General features: G+C 39.6%; 1 protein-coding gene across 3 annotated transcripts in view; it reads left to right on the top strand.

Moving 5' to 3' along the window:
* The window catches only part of ARMC2 (armadillo repeat containing 2), a 103,692-nt gene that overhangs the window by 4,143 nt on the left and 74,301 nt on the right, over positions 1-25,248 (top strand). Inside the window, exons 2-6 of one of the 3 annotated variants that reach the window (XM_081045195.1) lie at positions 7,170-7,265; positions 8,109-8,369; positions 8,838-8,910; positions 15,889-16,060; positions 23,636-23,843. In XM_081045195.1, the coding sequence (XP_080901321.1) occupies positions 8,152-8,369; positions 8,838-8,910; positions 15,889-16,060; positions 23,636-23,843 (671 nt within the window). In that variant the 5' untranslated portion in view covers positions 7,170-7,265; positions 8,109-8,151. The remainder of the gene's footprint in view (positions 1-7,169; positions 7,266-8,108; positions 8,370-8,837; positions 8,911-15,888; positions 16,061-23,635; positions 23,844-25,248) is intronic. The other 2 variants (XM_081045196.1, XM_081045194.1) reach the window with 2 other exon arrangements.

The raw sequence follows: 25,248 nt of genomic DNA, 5'->3' as shown, positions 1-25,248 counted from the left end.
ATCATGTCATTTGCAATTTAAATTCTTCATTCCCGATTTGGATGCCTTTTATTTCTTTCTCTTGCCTGATTGCTCTGGCAAGGACTTCCAACACTATGTTGAAAAGCAGAGGTGATAGGGGACAGCCCTGTCGTGTTCCTGAATGTAGAGCAAAGGGCTTCAGTTTTTCACCATTAATTATGAGATTAGCTGAGGGTTTGTCATAGATGGCCTTTATTATGTTAAGGTATTTTCCTTCTATACCTATTTTATTAAGTGTTTTAATCATAAATGGATGTTGTATCTTGTCAAATGCTTTTTCTGCATCAATTGATATAATCATATGATTTTTGTCCTTTGTTTTGTTTATGTGCTGTATCACTTTGATGGATTTGCGAATGTTGAACCATCCTTGTGCCCCGAGGATGAACCCCACTTGGTCGTGATGAATAATCTTTTTGATGCATTGTTGCATTCGATTTGCTAGAATTTTGTTTAGGATTTTTGCATCTATATTCATCAGAGATATTGGTCTGGAGTTCTCTTTTTTTGTGTTGTCCTTACCAGGTTTTGGTATCAGGGTAATGTTGGCCTCATAAAATGAGTTAGGGACTACTGTCTCTTCTTCAATTTTTTAGAAGAGTTTGAGCAGGATTGGTATTCGATCCTCTTTGAAGGTTTGGTAGAATTCACTACTGATACCATGTAGTCCTGGACTTTGGATTTTGGGAAGGTTTTGGATGACTGATTCAATTTTGCTACTGGTGATCGGTCTGTTTAGATTTTCCAGTTCTTCATGGTTCAGCCTAGGAAGGCTATATGTTTCTAAGAACTTGTCCATTTTTTCTAAGTTATTGAATTTGGTGGCATATAGGCCTTCATAGTATTCTTGGATGATCCTTTGTGTTTCTGTGACATCCGTGATAACTTCCCCTTTTTCATTTCTGATTTTGTTTATTAATATCTTCTGTCTTTTTATCTTAGTGAGTCTAGCCAAGGGTTTGTCAATTTTGTTAATCTTTTCAAAGAACCAGCTCACATTAATTTTTTCTATTGTCTTTTTGTTCTCTATTTCATTTAGTTCTGCTCTGATTTTTATTATTTCCTTTCTTCTGATGACCTTGGGTTTCATTTGTTCTCCTTTTTCTAGTTCTTTAAGGTGTAACATGAGGTTATTTATTTGGGATTTTTCTTGTTTCTTGTGATAGGCCTGTAATGATATAAATTTCCCTCTTAAAACTGCTTTTGCTGCATCCCCAAAATTTTGGTAGGATGTGTTTTCATTCTCATTTGTTTATATGTATCTGTTGCTCTCTCCTCTAATTTCTTTTTGACCCAGTCGTTCTTTAAAAGTATGTTGTTTAATCTCCATGTATTTGTGGTTTTTTCTGCTTTATTTTTGCTGTTGATATCCAATTTCAAAGCCTTGTGATCAGAGAATATGCTTGGTATGATTTCAATCTTCTTAAATTTGCTGAGGTTAGTTTTATGTCCCAATATATGATCTATCCTTGATAATGTTCCATGTACACTAGAAAAGAATGTATAGTCTGATGTTTTAGGATGAAGTGCTCTATATATGTCCATTATGTCCATTTCATCGAATGTGTCATTTAGGGCTGCTATTTCATTATTTATTTTCTGTTTGGATGATCTATCCATAGCTGTCAATGATGTATTTAAGTCCCCTAGTATAATTGTATTTTGGTCAATTTCTTCCTTTAGTTCTGTTAGTAGTTGCTTGGTGTATTCAGTGCTCCCTGATTGGGGGCATAAATATTGATGACTGTTATGTCTTCTTGTTGTATAGTCCCCGTTACCATTATGAAATGTCCATCTTTGTCTCATTACCTTTTTCTCCTTGAAGTCTGTTTCATCTGATATTAGTATAGCTACACCTGATTTTCTCTGGATACCATTTGCTTGGAGTGTCAATTTCCACCCTTTCACTTTGAGTCTATGCTTGTCCTTGTAGCTGAGATGCGTCTCTTGGACACATCATATGGTTGGGTTTAGTTTTTTGATCCAGTCTGCTACTTTGTGCCTTTTGATTGGTGAGTTCAGTCCATTTACATTTAGGGTGGCTATGGATATGTGAGGATTTCCTATCATTCTATCTTTAGTTTTCTGGTAAGACTGTGTCTCCATTGTTTCTTTGCCTTTTTGTTGTTGTCTATTATTTCTGTGTGGTGGTATTCTATGATGTTTCCCTTTATTTCTTCTTTTATTACAGTATGCATTTCAGTTCTGGATTTTTTTGAGTGTAAACTCAAAAAAAGGGTAAATTTAAGGTTACCCTTAAGTTTATGTAAAAGAAAGTTTGATATTTAGAGTATTCCATTTTCTTCAGCATGCCTACTTTCTCCATTCCCATATTCCGTTTCAGGCCTTTACTCTCCCCCTTTTTATGTTTTGGTTGCCACAAATTGTCCCTGTTGATGGTGGTTGAATAGCCTCCTTTGGTATTTCTTGTTGAGCAGGTTGTGTATTACAAAATTCCCTCAGCTTCTGTATGTCTGGAAAGGTCTTTATTCCTCTTTCATATCTAAAGGATATCTTTGCTGGGTATATTATTCTTGGCTCATAATTTCTCTCTTTCAATAGTTTGAATATTTGGTTCCACTCCCTCCTGGCTTGTAGAGTTTCTGAAAAATCTGATTGTTTCATCTGAAAAATCTGATGATATTCTAATGGGCTTTCCTTTGTAGGTTACTGTCTTCTTTTCCCTGACTGCCTTGAGGATTCTTTCTTTGTCGTTGGTTTTTGACAGCTTCAATACAATGAGTCTTGGAGAAGGCCATTGGGGTTGAGGTAATTAGGTGTTCTATTTGCTTCTTGGATTCGAGGATCCAGTTCTGTCCACAAATTTGGGAAGTTCTCGTTGACTATTTGTTTGAATATATTCTGTGTTCCCTTCTCTCTTTCTTCTCCTTCTGGTATGCCCATTATTCTTATATTGCTCTTTCTGATGGAGTCAGAAAGTTCTTGTAGAGTTCTTTCATTTAAGTATCAAGTCTCTTTCTTCTTCTGTTCGTATCATTTCCAGGTTTCTATCTTCAATGTGACTGATTCTTTCCTCTGTCTGGTCAACTCTACTACCTAAGCTGGCTATTTCATTCTTCATTTCTTCTACTGAGTTCTTAATCTCCAGAAATTCCATTTGGTTCTTTTTAAAATTTCAATTTCTTTGGTAAAATGTTCTTGATTGTGTTTCTGAGGTCATTAAACTGCTTTTCTGTGTCTTCTTGCATCTCATTGAGTTTTTTCAAAACTGCAATCTTGAATTCTCTGTCATTTAAGTCACATATTTCTATGTCTTTAAGTTCCTTTTCTGGAGACTTTTCACTTTCTTTCTGAGCTATCTTGTTGCCTTGGTTATTCATGGCAATTAATGATTTATTATTTCTCTTCCTAGACATCTACAGGAGTGGGTTCTGCAACAGGTTGATAAGAAGAGGTCTTTGTTTTGTTTTCCAGTACTTGTTTGTAGAATGTTTTATTTTCTCTCCAACTGCAGCCTTTTTTCCTCTTTCACACTGTAGTGTTATGTTTTCTCTGAATTATTCCAGCTTCTCACACAATGGGGGGATTCCCTGGAAGGCGGGCTTTTCCTGTGTTAACAATTCACCTGGTTCATAGGGCACTGCATCCTTGTGTGGATGCGGAGAGCTTTTGAAGTTCCTAAGCTCTTCCTGCACCAGATTTAGAGCCCGTGTGTTTCAGTTCTGTTTACTCCTGCCGGGATCCGCTCAGATAGGTGGGGCCAGGGGTGGGGTGAGTTGTGAGAGGTGGCCCAGAGCAATGGCAGCGACCCCCACCACAGTCAGTCCTGCTTCCACAGCTCCCTCCCTTTTGCCGGAACTAGTTGGGCTGCAAATCTGTGTCTGCGGACCACAGTTCTCAGACCTGCAAGTATTCTGTTCTTTTGATCTGTCACTGCTACTCTTCCACTTCTAGCACTGGGCAGGTGGGGGTGGGGTGAGCTCTGGGAGGGGAGAAAGGGGGCGGCTAGTCTCATTGCCTAAAGCTTCCATTCTCTGCTCGGCAGTGAGGGCTTAAATCACCGTTTTCAGCCTTCTTCCCTCAGTCTTTTCTCCCAGGTCTCTGCCATGAGCGTTGGGTTCAGCTGTGTTATATGCTGCCCCCTCGGCCCTGTGGGCCATAAGCGGAGCCCTAGCAGTCCGAGTTCTTCCCTCTCCCGCAGCTGCGGTAGTTCCTGGATGCAGCGAGCTTGGAGAACTGAGCTAGGTCTGCGTCCTGCGCCCCCGTGGCTCCGTCTCCGCACTTCTCCCTTCCCTCCTCCCCCCGCTCACATGGTTCGCCCACCTTTAGGTGAATTCAGTAGTGAGACTCTTCGTCTTGCCTGTCTGCTGCGCAGGGAGTCCTTTGTGGAGTTACAGTTGTTTAATTTGTTGTAAATTCCAGGGGAGATTTCCAGAAGCTCACCTCACGCTGCCATTTTGATGACGTCTCTGGAGCAATAATTAATATAAGATCTTATTTTACTATAAGACTGGGTCTTATCTAACATAATATAAGACATGGTCTTATATTAATTTTTGCTCCAAAGGACACATTAGAGCTGATGGTCCAGCTAGGTTTTATTTTTGGGGAAACACGGTATATGCTTTCCTAATCCACTGTCATGAATATCTCCAATTAAAGACGCTATGTAGACTTCATTTGGATATTTCCTAGCTCAGGTTTGTATTTGAAAATGGAATCTAGTGATTATGCAAGTGTTGATCTTCAGCCGTGCTTCACGTGAAGAACTGGGGCTCAGAGTCTAGTGGGGCAACACCAGGTAACCAGGCATTTCTAGCACAGTGGGAGGGTGTACTGACAGACCAACTGGGGGCATTGTGGGGTACAGGGGAGAGCCACCTAACAGGCTGGAAGGGTGGGACAGGCATGTCCGGAAAAGCTTTCATGAAAACCTCTAAGAGTTAGTTGGACGATTATAGAAGAACTGCCTGATTTTTGTCCTTTTTAGTCTTTTCCCTCCTTTCCATCCTGCCCATCCCTGCCAGATCACATCATGCCCCCAAATCTTTTAATTTTCTCATCAGCTTTTATTTAATTTCTTGGCCTGCCATTCAGTTCTCTCTCTGGCCCAACTCCAGTCTTCATTTCCAGAGGTTCTTCTTGTCCAACACACATCCCGTGTGTTCTTGATGCTTTGCCGTGGCTCACTCATTGACTTTGCTGGAAAGTCCTTCTCTACTCCAGCCCCAATATCAGCCATTGCCACTTGCTCAAATTCAGCTCAATTTTCCAAATCCCAGCTCAAGCATCACCTCCTCCAGGAAGTCTTCTTGCTTGACATTTCCCAATCATAAATCCCTTCCCTTTTTGTAGTCACATGGTAGTTTATTTTGTTTAACTGCCTCCATCAGTTTCTACCTTGCATTAAAATCATCTGGGTATAAGCAGAGCTGATACTCAGCTGGCACACACCAAGAAGGCCCCTCCAGTTGTGAAAATACTGGCGTGTCTCTATATTGGTGTGTAAATAGCTATAGCCCGGAGGCTTCTGAGTACCCCACTTCCCACCCCTTCATCTAGCAGCTAATAGTTTGAATATCATCTCTGGACATATGTCATAGCATTTTGCTATTCCTTTAAGACTGTCTCTTTCACAGACTCATTGTGGGGATTAATTGAGATGCTGTACTCCAGAGTACTTAACATAGTGCTTGGTATTAAAGTAAATGTTTAACTAGCATTAGTGGTCCTTCTTGCCTGAAAGTGAAGACAGAATTTATTTCTGTCTGTGTTCCCAGAGATCCAACTTTGCACATAGGAAATAGTTAATCAATTCTAGCTGAATGGATTTGTTCCAGTTTCAGGAGAATTTTTGTAAAGTTAAAATATCTGTGATATTATTGTGTCATGGTTCAGGTATACTTTACTGTAACTACTAGACAAGCTTTCCAACTCTGAGTGATTGTTTTATAAGTTGGCAAAAACCATCTGTAATGAGAATTTGTAATTTAACAGATATGAAGAGAAAATCCTCCCACCCCCCAAAAAAGGAAAACCACTTCCAACTCAGTTCACTTGTATTATTGAACATTTCCATTTTCATTTAGTTCATAATATATTAATATAATAACAGATTAACTGCATATCTTGCACTATTAAAACAGTTTCTCACAATATAACTGTTAAAGTGAGATTTGTGGGGAAGAGAGAGGAAAGTGGAGAGAGAACATTGTGTGGAATTTTTGGTAAAAATTTACAGAAAGATTTTTAAGCCCATTCTTTACATTGTTAACACCAGTATTTGATCAATCTAAATTCTCACATGCTCAAATAATTTACAGAATTCCTAGAGTTTGACCTGAGTCCCTGCTTCATTACTCTATGAAAGAGTATAGTTTTCAATGCAAAATAAAATACAGCCAGGAAGAGCCTTAGTCAGGAATGATGATCCATTATTACTTATCCCAAGCCCTCTCTCTCTTTATTAGGTTTGCCATATCACCTTTAGACTTTGCTAGACTTATTAGTGTCCTGTGGGGCTGAGAGAGTTGCAAACCTAATTTGAGTTCTGGAAAAAAAACTTATTCATTGGACTGAAGCTTCTCTCACTAAGTGGTATAATTTCTTACTGCAGTGGGCCTTTTAAAAACAAACAAACCTGTCACGGCCAATTAACTTAGATGTTTATATTATTCATCTGAAAATAATATGTGTAGAAAATACTTTATATATATGTTAATAATTAGTATTGAATATTTTAAAAATAAAAAACCAGTCACATCATATTAGAAGTAAAATGTAGCACATCTGCCATAGTTTTTGTTAGTTGTTTTAATGTATATAGTAATTCCGGAAACCTTTCTTAAATTTTAACTCTTCTATCAAAAATTCCTAGAATAGTATTGCTTATCTAGTAAATTTTTACTGTTTTACCTCAACACCTGGCCTTTCCATATGAAAGGAATGGCATATTGTTTGTAGTTTTCATCATACTCTTTTCTTTAAAAACTCTTAGGGTGGGGTCTGGGTAGAATTAAATAAATATTCTTGTTGTCTGTCATTATATAACAGCTTAATATGTAGCGTCATAACAGTAAATTCTCTTGTATTTGTCTAAGAAATCACCTGTTGATTCTATGCATGGAAATGGAGTCTTTTTAGTTTCCTTGGGCATGTCACAGTTTTGGTTTTTTTCTTTTTTACAGAAGTTATTCTAAAATTGGGCAGCTGAAATATATGAATAATTTCCAGACCTCTGTCTCTCTAGAGATATAACATTTTCAGGGGATTAGAGTTTTGAGGTTTGTTTTTTTTTCTTAATGAACACCTAATACTATATACTAATTAGAATCAAGTTTTAAAAACCTTAACTGTTGTAAAGTTTAGAGCTGTCAGAGGTGTCTTGCCAAGTTAACCAGGCCTCCATGGAACACACCCACATTTAAGAAGGATCTGCATTCTTAGGGCCCTTGTGTATGATTTTAGCTCTTTGACTGAGGGAGGTGGCCTGAGCAAGGATCATTTGATATTGATATTTGGTATTTATTTATCTAGGATACTATCACAAATTGAAGATGATTTGAATCAATTAATTCAAGTACATTATGAGCCAATGTGGGGCTGAACCTTTCTCTGAGTTTACAGACTACATTTATAAAAGCAAATAAAGTTTGGAAATAGGCCCCCTGTCTAAATTTAACCTTATACTAGCATTTTGTGTGGAGGGCAGTAGGAAAGGAAAGGAAACTTCAGTTAAAAATTTAATGGAACCCCACCCTCCTGCAGTTTTTTTTTTTTAATAGATTGGAGGATATGAGATGGTTTTCTCCTAGTCCATCTTTTATGACTTGTCCTTTCTCTTCAGGTTTAGCTTTCATTCTCAGTCTCTACCCTGTGCATCATTTGCCTCAATCACATACATTCATAACTGTGCACATCAGCCTATATCTTTGAAAGCTCTTCTCCCATCCTAATCGTCTAACTGTAACTGCCTGGTAGATTTTTAATTAAAACTTGTTCAACTTGTTCATCATTTTTTCAAGTTTAATATAGAGGAATGATTTCAGCATATATGGGTGGGTTTAAGTACTCCTTTCTAAACTACTGGATGAAAATAATTGATATTTTGTGCCATGTATTTGCAGGGTGTGGTGTCTACCTGAAGAACATTTTACTTTAAAAGGAAAAATGCTGTCTCCAAATGATAAAAAGTTAGAAAAGGTGGATCTGTTTTATCGACCTTCAGTGGCCAAGCCGAAGACCAGTGCAGAAATCATAAGTGAAGCACGAAATGCATTGAGAACAATTAGGACCCAAAGACCATTCACACCACGGGAAGAGCAAAGAAAACTATTCGGACCTGCATCTTCAAGGACTCCAGAAAATAGACCCCCTTCCTCCTTCAGGTATACTACATTTCTCTTGCCTGTACGCTCAGATATGTAAGCCACCAGATGACATTTTCCCTTAATCCTATTTAAGGATAGTTGCTTTTTAAAGTTTGACTTCTAATTATACCTCTTCTATCTGTTCAAGATTCCTAAAGATAATTCCAGACCTTGGGTCCAAGAAGTTGGTTTGCAGTGGTTAATAGTGGTTATGATGCCAACTTAATAAAGTGATATGACCAAAGCTTTAAAAAAAAAAATCACTATATACATTTCTTTTCATTATTCAGTACTTTTAATCCTAAAATGAAATGACTTATTAATAAAATGTCATAAGTTTCCAATGTCTTAATTTTTAAAAAATTACATTTCCCAAGGCTTATGCATCGAATGCTTTTGTCTTGGAATAGAGTTGACTCACATATACTAGAAGTAAAAGAAATGATGCTTCACAAAGTAACACTTGTGTTCAATCTCCTGTGCTAGCCTCCATGCGTCCAGTTTTGAACCACCTGATCCCAGGCCCATCTCTAGAGCACGTCTCAGCCCACTAGAGCTTGTGAGTACTTTATCATAGCACGAGCGCTGTGAAATGGAATTAATAAAAAAATATTTGGAATCAGCACTAATATAAGCTAAGGAAATGGTTCCATAGACCCAAATCGACTCATTACATAGACTAATAATTTAATATGAAAGCAAATTCTTTTATACTTTTTCAAATATAATGGTTAGTGTCTGATGAAACTGTTTTTATTATTTACGTATAGTTTAATAGTAAAGAATTTTAGAAATATAGAAGAACCTGGCAAAAAAAAATGTTTTAACATGTTTTAAAAGAGTTATGCATATATATTACTTTATTTGTTTTACTATTTATATGTACAGATAAATACATGTACATAGAGACTCAAAGACTCGCTACAAAAACAACTCCAACAGTCTCCTGTCCCCTTCTTCTTCATTCTCACTTCTCCAGAGACTCTTACTTTAAACTCTTTTGGCACATTATTTTGGTATTTACATCCAAATTCCTAAATAACACAGTGTCTTGCTGCTCTATGATTTATGAGCTTGAGGAATTATCTAATGACTTCCTGCTGTGGAAGATGAAGATTTAACTCTTGTCTGTCCTCCCATGCCTCCTCACAACACATTCGCCTTTTCTGTCTTCACTGCCTCTTCCTATATAGATATTTCATATAGATATTTCGGTTAGATCCCTTTTCTCTGACTGTGATTGTAGAAACACTGTTTACAGCTGAACCTTGAACTAATGATGATTGCTTCTCTTTCCCTGCACCACTTTTTGTTTTTCCTGGCAGTAATAATCGCCTGGCTTTGTCAGTTTTATATTCGTACTATTTCAACCCAAACTCTTCCCCAGTGGTCCACATCTCCTTTGTATATTCATTCCCATGAGGTATTCTGTTGATTCATCTCTTAGAACTTTCCGCAGTCTCTCCTGGACTACTTGCCCTGGGTATCTATCTCTCCTCCCTCTCCTGCTGGCTTCCCTGTTTTCTGTATCCCAGGTTTTTCTCTTTCTTGATTTACTCTTGTTTTGGGGGAATACTCCCTCTAATAACTTCTTGAAAAGGGTGTATGGGAAGTTAATTATTTGAGACCTCGATTGCTGTTTTTACCTCTCTAGAAGTTTGAAGGATTTTTCTTTGTTCCCAGTGTTCTGAAATTCCATGACAACGGGCCTTTGTGTTTGTCCGTTTTCATCCATCATGCTGGACACTTTCAATGTGGAATCTCCTGCCCTTCAACTCTGGGAAATATCCTTGAATTATTTTGCTGTGTCTTCCGCTCTTTTCTGTTCTGTTTGCTTTTTTTGGAATTTATTATTCGGATGTGGGATCCGAACAAGATTGGCACTCTAATTTTCTTACTTTCTCTTTTCTGTTTCTCATCTTTCTTTTTTAGAAGAAATATTTTTTAGAAGAAATATCCTTTTATTGAGTTCTTTTCATTTCTGCTATCATAATTTTAATTTCCAAAAGCTTTTACCCCTTCTAAATTATCTTTTTAAATATGTAGTATTCTGTTCTTGTTTTATGATTATAGCATCTTATCTATGTATATTAATGATAGTTTTGATTTTTCAGTTGTTTTTTTCTTCCTTTAAAATCTGCAGCACATGTGTGTTAACAGAAATTTATTTTCTCACACTTCTAAAGGTTAGAAGTCTGAGATCAAGGTGGCAGCTGGATTAATTCCTTCTGAGGCCTTTCTGCTTGGCTTGTGGATGGCCATCTTTTCTCTGTGTCTTTACATGGTCTTTCCTCTGTGTCTTGTTGCATTTTTCTGTTTGTTTGGGTCTCTGTTTTTCATATCAGAGATTCTCCTCTGATAGCTCATGCTGCTTGTCTGGCTGCCCTTATTTGACAGTGGAAGCATGTGGAATGGATACCTACCCACACCTACATTTAGGAGGTCTGCTGGACTGTGTTGTTTGTGAAAATCCCAATGGCAGTATCTTTCGGGCTTTCCTTGTGAGCTAGTCAATTCTCTGTAGAAGTATCTTTCAAGCTCTTGCCTGGAAGATAAAGGCTGGTTGCTAACTTCCAGGTAGAAGAAGGTAGGAATACCTAGCATTCAATAGGTAAGTATTCCATTAATATCTGTGTTTACAATAAGTACCGTGACCCTCAGCTGTGCCTGATTAGCCTGATACTTGAGACAAAAAACCTCCCATCTACTCCTGGGTTCTGTAGCCTGACTGTGGAGCTGAGAGGAAAGGGGTCACACAGACTTTCAGCCAGTCCTCCTTATTTTAGGCACCACACCCCTAGTGCCCTTGGAACCACAAGTACTTGGTGATACCAATTCCTTAGACTTTTATGGAATTGGGATGTCACTGAAGCTGCTTCTCAATTTTTACTACCGTATATGTGTGTGCCTGTTTGTGTGTGTGTGTGTGTGTGTGTGTGTGTGTATGTGTATTTGATGAACTATGTGAAAGTAAGTTGCAGACTTACTTTTATACAACTTAAATCTATAAAAATGGAAGTGTGCATCTCCTATGAACAAGGACAGTTTCCTATATAACCACGGTGCTATCATTACAGCTCAGAAAATTAACATTGCTCAGTAGTATCATTTAATGAATAGTCCATATCCAAATGACCCCAATTATCTCAAAGTATATCTCACATTCTTCAGTCTGCCTTTGTGAGGAAGATTATCCTTGTTCTTGTATTGCAGATGACAAAAATAAGATTCTAGAATACTACGCATGAACCAATGTGCGATGAATATTTTGCCAGCCAGCCATTGTTGACACATAGCTTCTTGCACCTACAGCCTTGGGTTTTGAGCTCACTACAGAAAAAGGACCCCCGGTTTGGCAGCCCAGTGGGTCTGCCTGGTTATAGAATGACTCTCTTGTACGATTCTGTCATTTGGCCTCTATGAAGTGTTTTTAATAATTGCTGTAGTCTTTTGGGACCCACTCAGTTTCTGCCTACTCTTTCCTAAAGAAATCTATTTCCAGAGGTAACTTGGTCCTTGTCAAACGTGTGCAGTTCTTGGACTGTAAGAATAGCTGTTATGCAAAGGTAAAGTTGGCATATTATTTATGGTCATTGCAATTAAATTTCTTTACCGCAGAATGTTTGGGTGCTGTGTGCAAAGTAAAAGTGGGCTAAGAAATCCCCATGTTAAGTTAAATAACTCCTGTAGTTTGAAATATTTTTGTTATAGTGGATTATGTGAGGGTCTTAAGTATGTTTCATTTTAAACAATAGTTACAGTTTGGAGAGTGCACTAGTGCACTAGGATTCCCGTTAGCCCCTGTGTTTTAGAACACGGGAAGTCCATTAACATTTATATCTTCCTGCTCTATAGGAATGCCTGGGTACATCTTTTTCCTCCTTAGCAGTTCCCCACCTTCCCATGACAGCTCTGAGATGTGCGGCTATTGTGTGGTGGTAGTTATTCCTATTTTCATTCGGCTGCTCTGGTTAGCTGGTGTTCAGACTTATATACACAGGAACCGCTGCTGTCATGCTGTGGGTTGTATAAAGTAGGAAAAGACATGTGACCATGTGAATAAATAGGAAATTTTGCCTTTCATCATTATTGTCAAAGCAGAATTCTCCCTACGTTTCCTAACCTTACAAAGCCTCATTATTTAAGCTTCAGGTATTTTATTAACGTTTTTATTGACACACAGAAAAGACGTAGATCCTAAGAATGCAGCTTGATCAATTTACACAAACTCCACATGCTGAATACCCAGGATTCAAAAAGGAAAACAGACCATCACCAGCATTGCACATACTGCCTCCCCATGGTGGCTACTATTCTGACTTCTCACTGCAGAGATCAGCTTGAGCTATTATTTTTATATTTTACAGAAACCAATTGCCAAGTATTTGACAAGTAAAACAAAATTTAATATATTTTTAAAAGAAAGGGACTTAGAAGCCTATATGTACCTTGAGGATAGGCGAGATCCAGGGTAAGGAAAAACAGAATGAGATTGTTAGGGAAGTGTTTCTTCTTTCACTGTTTCTGAAAGGAACGGGAACATTACAGCAGCGAGTCTCCTGCTGAGAGTGACAGAGGAGCCCAGAGCACCTGTGGAGAAAATCATGGTAATAGGAGTGCACGTACAGTCGCCACATCCGAAGGTTATGTGCTTGGGGGGATTTTTAATATTTGCTTTCTAACTTCCGAGAGGTCTTTTAGAGAGGGAGAGAGAGAGGGAAAAAGGGAGAGATATCTATTGCTTTATCAATTAGATCATAACTTTTTGGATTGGGATGTCGTAGACTCCCTTTTCCAGCCTTTGTGTAGAATGGGGGGACCCTGCCTTCCCACCTGGTGATCCCCGGGAGCCATGTCAGAAGGTGATCAGGGCCCACATTGGAGGAGGAGTCGGGGCCAGCCAGAGTCCTTCAATGTTCTAGGAATTTTGTCTTGTTTGATTTGGTTGTTCTATGAAAATAGTCTTTCAGTCCTCAGTGGACTCCAGCAGTTTTATCAACCAGAACAAATGTTAAATTTAACTTTCCAGTGCCCTTGATTATACTCAAGTCACTGGTTCGTGTCATGACACAAAACGTGAGGGAGATAAGGTTCTCAAGCGAAGCTCTGAACTTACTTGCACCATTCTCTGAATTCTAAAATGACGTGAATTGTATAAGAAAAAACTTTTATGGGCTTGCTTCATAAAAGCCCTTTTGCTTCACAAAGTGGAAGAGCATTTTATAGAACCTGGCATGACAGAAACTGATGGCTTGTTTAGTAGTTTTCCCTAAAATATAAACATGTATCAGTTTATATTTTAAGTAGTCCAGTGAGCTAATATGTTTAAATGGGATAAATAATTTAGTAAAGGTCAGCAGTAAAATGGAACTAATTTCTCATTATATAAACAATGACTAATTTTGTGCTAGGAAAATAATGTCTTCCATCAAGGAGCAGTTAAGGGGCATTGTCTTGCCATCCAGAGATTATTCAGTTATTCTCTTTTGGGAAAAATTAGCTTTGCAAAACTGTATTTTCCCTTTTTATAAGATCATTTATTTAGTACCTCAGACATGTAACACAGTTAAGGCATCTGTACAAGAAAACATCTACTTTATCTGTATTATTATTATTTGGCAGACTTCTTGTTTTCAGATTTAAAGTGTCTGCAGAGTACAGACGTTTTAAGATAAGAAAACCTGCTATCTATGTTCACTATTGAGATTATTCTTATGTATCTTATTTTTCATAATTATATCTAAAGCATTTCTGTTCCCGTATTATATTCTTAGCTGTGTTGTTATTATTAGCTTCATGGCCTAAGTCACGTTCTTATGAATGTTTTGCAACAAATTAGGGAGACTGAAAAGTGAAGTGACTATTTATTAAACAAATATTAGCACAATTTATACAGACAAGTGAGCGTTGTCTCCTTCAGAAGAGACCCCTCTGAATTCAAGACTTTTCTTTCCAGCAAGATTGTGTCAGAGGCCTTGGCTTTGAGACTTCCAAGACTAAAAGTGACTTGGAACCAAATCCCCTAACGAGTGAGTAACTTACACAGGGAAGGGAGCTAGCGTTTCTTGAGTCTCCATAACTGGAATTGTAAATACGTCAATGTTGATGCAAGAAGAGGACTACGAACTCCATTTGGTACCTGGGCAAGTTCAGAGACGTAAATGTCCTGCCTAAGTTCTTATAACTGGCAAGTGGATTCCACTCCAGATCTGTTTGAGCTCAAAGTCATTTACTCCTACTCTATAGTATGCTAATTATTTTATTTATTTTTTTTAACTGTGTTTTAGAAGCCTGTGTCTCTAAAGCCATAACTGATGGTTACGTGGTTTATGAACTGATTCCAGATGCAAATGAACAAGAGGATATAAGAAATATTTTGAAAAATATTATCATTATTGTAATAAGCCAGTGTCTTGAAAGGAGAACTCTAATATCGACAATAATATACAATTGTATAAATTGTATATGTTACAATTTATACATGTAATAAATTAATACATTTATTAATGTATATGAGAAAATGGGTGTTTGAAATTGTGTGTCGTATGTGACAGATGACCTTACCCATTTTTCCAAATTATCTGACTTGAATTTCATACTGGATTTTTAAAAAAATTATTGATTAACATATTGGATTGAGAGTCACCCATTTCACATATTAAGTAAGTGACTTTAGGAAGTCAAACTTGATTACTTTTGTTTAGAAAGATAACAACTCTTGCTGCCATAAGATTGCTCTTTCATAGACAGATCATCATGCGAATGTTGGAGGGAGGAAGTCACTGCCCACCCGGCAACAGGGAAAGTGGGTGTTTAGGCCTCTGTGAGGTTCTGGCCCAGGGTCGGAGACCACTGCCATCTGGAGGTTAGAACAGAGGGTGCTCTGGGTGACGCAGTGCTTGGTGTGGGTATTTTTAAAACTCTTTAAGGAATTGGAATTTTGCCCGTAGTGTTGATTTTCTAAGGGACTCAGCATAGAATTCTGGAAATATAGAAAGTGAAACATGTTTATATCATAAGTCTAAAATAACTTCTTGCTCTTATGTTTGGTGACTTTTTTGTTTAAAAATTTTTATATCATTAAAAATACTTCTGTGGAGGCCAAAATATGTAAAGGTGGTATTTGTATTCCACATAGTTCTTGGCACATACAGGTACCTAATAAATGTTTTCTGAGCTGAATTGAACACAAAAATTTGCAAAGCATGTTGAATATACTCTAATGAATTTTATAGTCTCTTATATAGATATAGATATCTGCTAGCACAGATAAACTGTTGTTTTTTCCCCCCAAAATACACTAAGCAGGACAGCAGAGTGTTTAATGCAATATAATTGATATAAACAATGAAAAAGTGTTATCTATGTAACGCATTAAGTAAGACGGGCCATTGAGACCGTAGACTCCAGGGGCCAGGATGAAACCAGGCAGAAAAAGCCCAGTGCTTTCTGGAAGTGTCATTGTCAGCTCCAGGGTGGTGAGACTTATTTGAGACACAGAAACTTATGCCCATCATTTAAAAAACTCTCGTTCCAGAAACCGAAAGCTCCGGCACCTCCCACCACAAAGAAAGATCCCTGCCTTCCGTTTCCTAAGCCCCCAGTGGACCCTGTGAAAATTAGAAGAGTAAGCAGTGCCCGGGCACGTTTCTTCAGGGTGGCCTCCCAGGGGGCTCATCTGCCTGACAGGCTGCTTCCTCCCACTGAGCGTAAGGCTGCGTGCGAAACAATCTTTAAAACCTGGGGGTGGGCATGTTTCTTGAATTTATACACAAAAGTTATTTCTATATAATTTTTTCAAACCGTACATGATTTTTACGTTAACTGAGACTTAGTTAATATTGTGCAAAAGCTTGATAAGAAACATTGTTTATATATACAGAGGGAGCCAAAAAAATATGTACACGTTTTAAGAAAGGAAAACACTGTATTCAAGTTGTAATACTCAATATAACTAATAACAAAAGATGAATACAAGTCACATTTGATGTCTGCAATTACAAGAGGTGCTCAAAGTGGTTACCATCAGCGTCCAGACATTTCTGATTACGGCGAACTACTGCTTGAGCAACGTGGACCGAAGTGTCCACTTGTATACATTTTTTGGCACCCTCGGTATACTTTTCTGGGTGTTTATAAAAAATATCTAAATATCACAGTTTTTTAAAATACCGTTACTTGGTAAAAAAAAAAAAAGAATATTAGTATAAGTGTTTTCTAATGAATGAGTTCACCTATGTTGAAAATAAATTATTTAAAAAATTTTTTAAAAAATTTATTTATTGGGGTGACAATTGTTAATGAAATTACATAATTTCAGGTGTACAATTCTGTATTACATCATCTATAAATCCCATTGTGTGTTCACCAGCCAGAGTCAGTTCTCCTTCCATCACCATATATTTGATCCCCCTTAACCTCATCTCCCTCCCCCCACTCCCCTTACCCTCTGGTAACCACTAAACTATTGTCTGTGTCTATGAGTTTTTGTTTCTATGATTTCACTGATATGTGGTATATAAACCAAAAACAAGATTTTAAAATTTAAATTAGAAAAGTTGTTAATTTCATTAGGCATATTTAAAATTCATGTAATGTACACTAAGCTTGGATCTTTGAAAGTACCTATCTGATCCCATTGGAAAATATAAGCAAAAGTTGAATGGGGCTGTTCCTGCTGTGACAGAATTGCTGTGTTTAGATATCTAAACCTGGGAATGGAAAGGCTAAAAACGTGGAATTGTAAGGAATGCCCCCAAGAATTGGAATCATTCCCTGTCCAGGGCATGCTAAGAGTTTTTCAAACTGCAGGAAATATCCCATTTGATGACAATCAATTTAGTGGATTGCACCAGCATTTTAAAGAATTAACTAGAATAGAATATAATGGATACATCAGAGTACATTGCAGATAATAAAGGTGAGTGTTGCTTCAAGAGACTTTACTTCAGACATGTACATGTGTGTTCAGGGTCATATTATAAATTTATTATATAGTGTATGTATATTAAATCATGTTATAAATTTATTATTGCTCTGTGTAGTTTTAAAAAGTTCTAAAATCACTTTACCAAGGGCTGACAGAACTGACCCTCCTTTAGTCCAGGTTGATGAAGCAGGAGGGGTCTCTAGTTGCAGAGGGGAGATAATCTGAGGATGCAGGTCAAGGTTATAAGCCACCACCTGAGTATCCTATTTTGATGTACGAGTGTTTTCTTCTCATTAGTCTGCAACATTTAAATGTAGAAGGTCTCATGGAAGTCATAACTTCAGAGTTATGACTTCTCCTGAAGAATCACAAGATCTGGCAGCTCTGGGTCCCCTTTCTGTGTGGCCCCCACGGGAATGATTGGAGCCTAGTAGAACCCACCCCCGTTAGCCCGGGATATGAGCTGCAGTTCTCCATGTCTCCCAGCCCACTTCACTATTTTCCTGTCTGTTTCTGGTGATCCCTAGTGATCCCAGACATAACTGAAGAGGTAGGATCGGGGAGAAAGGAAAAGACCGGCAGTACAGGGTGTGTGCGTCACATTGCCATGTTGTAATGGAGTATAGTCTTCCCTCAGTATTGGTGAGGGACTGGTTCCAGGACCCCCTGCGATACCAAAATTCATAGATGCTCAAGTCCCTTGTATAAAATGGTATAGTGTTTGCACAAAACCTACACACATCCTCCCATATACTTTAAATCATCTCTAGATTACTTCTAATACCTAATGCAATATAAATGCTACGCAAATAGTTGTTATACTGTATTGTTTAGGGAATGATGACAAGAAAAATGTGTACATGTTCAGTATAGAGGGAATCATCATAGGCCTAACTACAAAGCACATGTTAGCAATAATGCAACATTTTTTTCAAATGTTTTGGATCTGCGGTTGGTTGAATCCACAGTTGCAGAGCCCGTGGATATGGAGGGATGACTCTATATAATTAGGCAACTTGCTTTATCTTGATGTCCCAATTCTTTTCTAACAGTTAGTCAATCAGATACTTATCGTAGCCCTACTAAGTGCCAGGCACCATTCTAGGCCACCAGAGTCCTGTCCTCAAAGAGCTTACAATCTAGTGAGGGGGATAGGAACTAAACAGGAAAACAAAGAAATAAGATAATTTGGGTTCTGACAAGTGCTGTGAAGAACATAAGCAAGATAATGCGATGGAGAGTGACTGTGACAGGAGCAATTTTCATTAGCTCATGGCTCTGGAAGATGTCCTGGAAGAGATGGTATCTGAGTTGAGATGTGAATAATGAGAAGAAGGCAGCCATATAGAAATCTGTGGACAAGTACCTTGCTGTAGGGACAGCAAGGCCCGAGATGGAAGCAGCCTCGGGTGGTGGAGGACCTGAAGGCCAGTATGGCTTGAAGGTGGTCAGTGTAGGGAAAAGTGCAGGCAGCTGAGGCTGCTGGGCTGGGCAGGGGAAAATGGCCTGGACTTTATTCTGCTTACAGTGAAAAGCCAGGGCCCCAGGCAGGGTTTAAGCAAGGGAGAGACAGCATCTGACTTATGTTTCTCACCTGTAGCTGCACATGAGAATCACCTGAGGAACTTCTAGAACATTCCATAGTAGGGCTCCAGTCAGACCAGTTAAATCAGAAAGGACTGGTAATTGCAGAATCAGTCTTTGACAAGATGAGAAGGAGATGGGATCTGGAGCCCAAGGTCGGGGGTGAAGTCCGACTCATATAGGAACAGGGTCACTTCTTAGAAATAGGATGGCAGAGCTGGTATGAGGGTTACTAACCTGTTGTTCATGGTGTCTGGCTTCTGAACCTGAATGCTGCATCCCTGTTGAATGAATTTTACTCGGTAGCTCACATTGAAAACCCTGCTGCTTGCTGAGCTGTTCGTGTCTTTGTGAAAGTGACTGAAGACATGGTTGTTTCTTTCACCCACCAGCCTCGTCTCTGTGCTCCGCTCTTGACTCAGCTCCTCCCCCCTGGGCTGCCTGGCCCTGAGCCACAGCACCTCACCTGTGCTCTGGGAGGTGCCGTCTGCGGCACCATTTCCCAGCACTGAGGCCATCTTCACCAAAGCATGTCTTTTCTGCGGTTCTTTCCTCTACCCTGTTTGCAGTTGCCCCACTTCACCATTTTCATCATCCCGGGGGTCTGTGTCAGCACTCAGGAAACAATGGCAGTAACAAGTCGTTGTCATTTTAAAAGCACCCATTGCCCAATTAAAAAAATATATTTTAGCGTTCTAGCCTTGCAATCGCTGTCATTTGTACAGGAGCTCCCTGGGCTTGTCTCAGAGTCCCTATTGTTTAGAAAAGGTGTCCTTTGTTGGGTAACTGTGAAGGCAACCGTGCATGGAGACAGAGGGTGCGTCCCTCCCTTTGGTGTGAGGTCATTTGTAGTTGACACTGCCACAGGCAGGGCTTCGGAATTTCTGATTTAAGAAAATGAAAGGGGAAGAGATGTGTGTAGTCATCCTCACAGGGCCAGCAGCTGAATTGCTCTGTGTTCAAGTAGGGTTTTTGGCTGGAGGGGGCAGTGTTGCAAACATGTCCCCACTTATTCAAGCCAGACGGAGACCTCAGTGCAGCCTCCACCTTCTCACCCAACCAGTCCTCTTTGCCATCACCAAGCCCTCCGTGGGCTTCCTAGTAGGCTTTCTAACTGTCTCTGCGATCTGCATTGTCATTTCCCACCACTGCCACGCTGCCTCTGTCACCGCTTGCCTTGTCTCTGGTCTTCTAGCCGTCCTGTTTTGCTCCACCCTCAGCTCACTGAAGGCTGTGGTTGAGTCAGCACAGGACCCTCAACCCTTGGAGCAGCCAACAGAGCCTGGGGAAGCCAAGCTCCCAGCCACACACGGCAGTGAGCAGCAGCCTTATCCCTTTATCTCAGTGGACCATAAAAAACGATCATTTTCTGTGTATGCCACAAAGGGTAAGAGGTCAGCAAGTAAATAAAAATCAGATTGCGTCATTTTCTTGCTAAAAACCCCCTGTGCCTAAAGGAGTGTTTGCCAAATGAATTCCAGGGAACATTTTAGCAAAATATGAATAGCTTTTCCTTAGAAAAAGGGTTTAGTGCTCAAATAAGTCTGCCTCCTTTCTCTTCTTCTTGGAGAATCGTAATACACATGAGCATATTTAAAGGGTTGAAAGAGCCATCTGGTAAAGAAACCTGTTTAATTTTAATTCAGCCCAGCATTTCACAAGTCTGCTTGGCTGTGGGATCTGTCTTTTGGGGAGCACAGTTTGGGTAACACTGACCTAGCACAAAAGTTGGCAGATTTTTTCTGGAAAGGGCCAGATTATAAATATTTTAGACCTTCTGGGTCATACAGTCTGTTCAACCTACTCATTGTAGTGGGAAAGCAACCATAGACTGAATTTGAATTTCATATAATTATCACATTACAAAATACTGTTTTTCTTTAGATCTTTCCCCCCCAACCATTAAAAAATATAAAAACCATTCTTAGCTTGCAGGCTATACTGAAACAGGAGGCAGGCCAGATTTGGTGGCGCTGTCATTTGCTGACTCCTGGCCTAGGGGATGCAGTTCGTCCTCCTTAGCATGTACAGCTCTGTTGTGATCTGGCCCCAGCCTAACATTCAGGCCCTTCTCGTGACTTCCCTTTGCCTCCCCCGACCCAACAGGCTGTGCACCAGTAATATGGAACTCCTTGCAGCGCCCCACACTCATCCTGCTGTTTCAGGTCTCCTGCAGGACCTGTTATGTATTTGCTAGGCCCAGTGCAAAATAAGAATGTGGAGCTCTTTGTTAAAACATTATTCAGAATTTCAAGATGACAATAGCAAAGCATTAAACCAAACACAAGGCCCTTCTGAGCATGGGCCCTGCTGGGCTCTCCAGCTTCCAGCTTGTGCGCATGTGAAGCGGGCTCCGACTCAATGCTGTTTTCCTTCTCAGAACGCCTTTTTGCCTCCTGTTAACCCTTCAAAATGCTTCACAGGCTCCACCTCCTCTATGAATCTTTCCCTGACCAACTCCCAACCTCTCAGGACTCTCCCACTCTCTGTATCCTCCTTACCTGGCTTGGTTCACACTATACTGCATTTTTCTCCTCACACACACGTCTACTTCTCTGTCTCTCTTACTAGACTGAGCAACTTCAGTAGATAAAGAGGTTTTTTCTGTTTGTAGCCCGAGTGCCTTAAAACAGGGTCAAGTATATAGTTGGTAGAGAAAGATCTGTGAAATGGAACTGTTCCTGCATGGTTATGCTGCTGGTTGTGGAATCCTTTTGAAGTTTACCCATGATCCATTGCAAGGTTAGTACGGGGTGCTGCAGGTATTTGCCAGGGTGACACAGAGCATCATTACTCATGCTTAGTTGGATGGTGGACATCCATCGGGAGTAAGAGTGAGCCCCAGGGCAGTTCTTCACTGTAGTAGTTACTGACGAGCTCGCTCCAGTAGACTGTGAAGATAGAGGGGCTGCAGCTCCTCCCCCTACGAGAATGGGTGTGTTTTTCCCTCTAGAACAGTAGCTGCATGATGGCTGGGACTTCTTGTTCACCACTGGGTCACCAGCACCTGAAACAGCAGCTGGCACATAGCAGTGGGTACTGGATAAATCTTTATGGAATGAAGTGAATGAAAGACACAAATGCTAAAAACATGCCCAGGCTACAGATGCTTTGTAGTATAAAAGAAAACACATGCTTTGTAATTCAGTAGTAAAGTAGTCTAAGGTAGAGTGGCACCATGGAGAAAGCCCTGGGCTAGAAGTCAGGATTCTTGGGTTCCATTAATTATAATGACAGTAACTTCCAGGTTTGGGTGTGCTAGCCCCATATGGGTCACATTACTAGGCCACGTTATTTAGTTCTCACCTTATCCCTAAAACCATTGGGGACCATTGAGGAAGGTGAGAAAAAAGTTGAGTGACCTGCCTACATCACACAGCCTGTACTTGACCCCAAGTCTGATGGAAAGCAAAGCCTACGCTTCACCTACCATATAGTCCTGGATCTCCACGAACTTCATCTGTGACCTTAAACTAGTCACTTAACTTTTTGGGTTCACAGATTTCTCATCTGAAAAACGAAGTTTAGACTAGCCAATCTCTAAGGTTCCTTTTAGCTTTACAATTTGGTGTTTTGAAAGTAGGGAGCTTGGTCAGAGGAGTAGACTGGGTAGTATCATTGGGTTTTATTGGTTTGTTGGTTCAAGTGCGGAAAAGGAAACCTGGAGTCATTTTGGAAAAGCTTGCAAAACAGTATTTTCTGTATGAAGCGCATCCCCCCCTTCCTTTTCAGATAAAAATAGTTTATCACCGACTAGAGTATAGTAGCAGCATTAAGGATAAGCTATTCCTAATGCCAACAAAGAAACAGTATTGTGTTACAGTCTAGAATTTGCAGTCATAAACATAGTAGATATTCCATTTCAGAGATTGGGCATCCTTTGCAACTCTGTCTTACTCCCCTTTAGAAAGCCCTGTAGGGGTTTCAGTGCCCTCTGCTTTCCACTGCCTCGGAGTGGTCTGCCAGCCTCCACGATCAGGCCCCGGCCCCTCTGCTCCCCTTTCCTCCTCTTCTCCCCCTCACATACTCTGCCCCTGCTGTTCCTTGAACATGTCAGGCACACCCCTGCCTTGGGCCACCCCACCTGCCGTTCCCTCCGCTGGAAATACTGTCCTTTGTCATCTGATGGCTAGATGCCTCACCTCCTTAAGGGTCTGTCTACCATGCCCACCCTGTTCAAAATTGCTACCTGCCCCCATTTACCCTTCTCCACCTTTCTACTTTTGCTTTTTTCCGTAGCACTTATTATTCTGTATACTTCATTTGTTATGGTGTATTACTTGTTGCCTGTTTACACCTATTAGGATGTACATAGGATGACCTCTGAGGGCAGGGATTTTGTTTTTGTCACTGATGAATCCCAAATGCTTAGGGTAATGCGTGACATCAGGGAGTCACTCAATAAATATTTTTTGAATCAAAAATTACTAACGTCAAATTTAGAAAGAGGAGTTATTATTATGGGAACCAGAGTATATATGTGGGCTTAGGTAGGTCATAATCCTAAATGCAAGTGTTTGCCTTAGGTAGATTGTAAGCTAATAGAAATAAGGTCCTGTTCATGTTCACCTGCTGAATTGATGATGCCAAGCCTAAAATAGTGGCGAGGTCTTATATATGTTCAGAGAGGTTTTATCCAATTCCAGACTTGATTATAAATAACATATAATTTTTAAATTTTATACATTCTTAGACTGAAAAAAAAATACTGAAAGATAGTGATTCCTAAAATAACAAATGCTTTTACAAAACATTTCCTTGGTTGTTACAGGAAAGAAGACAGTGGAATCCATAGAAAGAGTTATGATGGGGACCTCCATGGTGAAAATCAGCGGGACTCATTTAACAGAATCAAATGCCATTGTCCGTTTAAAAAGTCGTCTACCTCAGCTAACTTATGATGGAGGCTTCAGTGAAATCAAGGAGCAAGAAATGTTCAAAGAAGCAACATCCTTGCCATCTTACCTCAGAAGTAGTGGGTCAGTATTCTTTTTATTTGATTTTCTCAGAATAATTATGTCATTTACCAGTTTGTTTTCTGTCTTATGTAGGTGATTGAGTTACATTTTCTCTTTGGTGGAAAACAAATTTTAAGTTAACAATATGAGAGCAGTAAATATTTCTTCTTATAGTGGATGGACTTCATGTAGCATCATTGCCTGTGTAATCCTCAAGAAAACATTTATTCATACCTGCCAAAATGCTGCTCCGATAGAACTGTTAGAATAAAGTCTTTGCTTTAGTCAGACTGTTCCAGGCCACCTTTGAGTGATGACTGATCATTCTGTTTGTGTTATTTGGGATTCTTGCCTGGCTTGGAATCTCGTTACCTCCCTTTGGGTTGGTTCTCTATTGTGAATTCCAGAAAACAGTGGACACTTAATTTATTTTATTCTCCAGTAGAAACTTGGGTTAAAATATTTATTTTGCAAACTAATAGTTAAAATAGGAGAATCCTGTGGATTTCTGTTATCTATGATATCGCTTGGCTAATCCCTCATAAAATGAATGATGAGGAATTACTTTATTTCATACTGTGTTCCTACGTAGGACTTTTTTTTTTTTTACCCTAATCCTACTGACATTTTCACCCCTTGTCCATCTAGGAACCCCTAATTCATTTCATGCTCCTAGCTAGGGCTTTCTAGGGCTTCCCCTAGAAAACTAAGGAGCAATTTTCCTAACACATTCAGGCTTTGTGAAGAAATGTTCACTGTGTGGACCATGTGAATTCTTACCCTCATGTTTACCTGAAGAAGTCTTTGAATAACTAGGGACCTGGGTGGGGAGAGAGCGAGGGGAGCAAGCTCTGTTTTCTCGTCCCAGGCAGTAATGATACTAAGATAGGCAGAAAGTCTTGGACTGGACAGGGTCACTCAACTAAAGATGTTTTTCTCTGACTTTCCATTGGGTCATTATGGACAACTGCCCAGTTCGAATTTGCTTAACGAGATTAAATTCCATGGGCCATTTTAAGACCAAGTGCTTGTTGCCCTCAGTTTAGATTTCAGGCCTGACTTTGGCTTGTACACATGTAGCGTGCTTCAAACTTTTTCCCCGAACTGGCTGCTTGGCAGCTGGTTAGTTTAGCTGAACTGACCTTGTCTGCTGACACAGACTGAGGGGTGTCACACACGTGGGATTTATATTAGGCAACCTAGTAGTCCTTGTAATGTCGCTTTGCATTCAGAACATTTTTTAAATTAAAGGAAAAATGAAATGTCTCCTTAAGTGGAAGAGAATGAACTTCAAATTGGGACTTTGGGAATTGAGCACAAAACATCAAACTGGCCATTGCAACAAATCTTTTCCAGTTGGTGAATAAGAATAGGCTGCGGACCTCAGAGCTGAAACATCAAAGGCAGCCAGAGAACTTGTGTCTCT

This window comes from Rhinolophus hipposideros (assembly GCF_964194185.1).
Source record: "Rhinolophus hipposideros genome assembly, chromosome: 3".
Classification (NCBI taxonomy): Eukaryota; Metazoa; Chordata; class Mammalia; order Chiroptera; family Rhinolophidae; genus Rhinolophus; species Rhinolophus hipposideros.
Note: the sequence above shows the minus strand (reverse complement) of the source record. Positions and strands in the feature narration are given on the sequence as shown.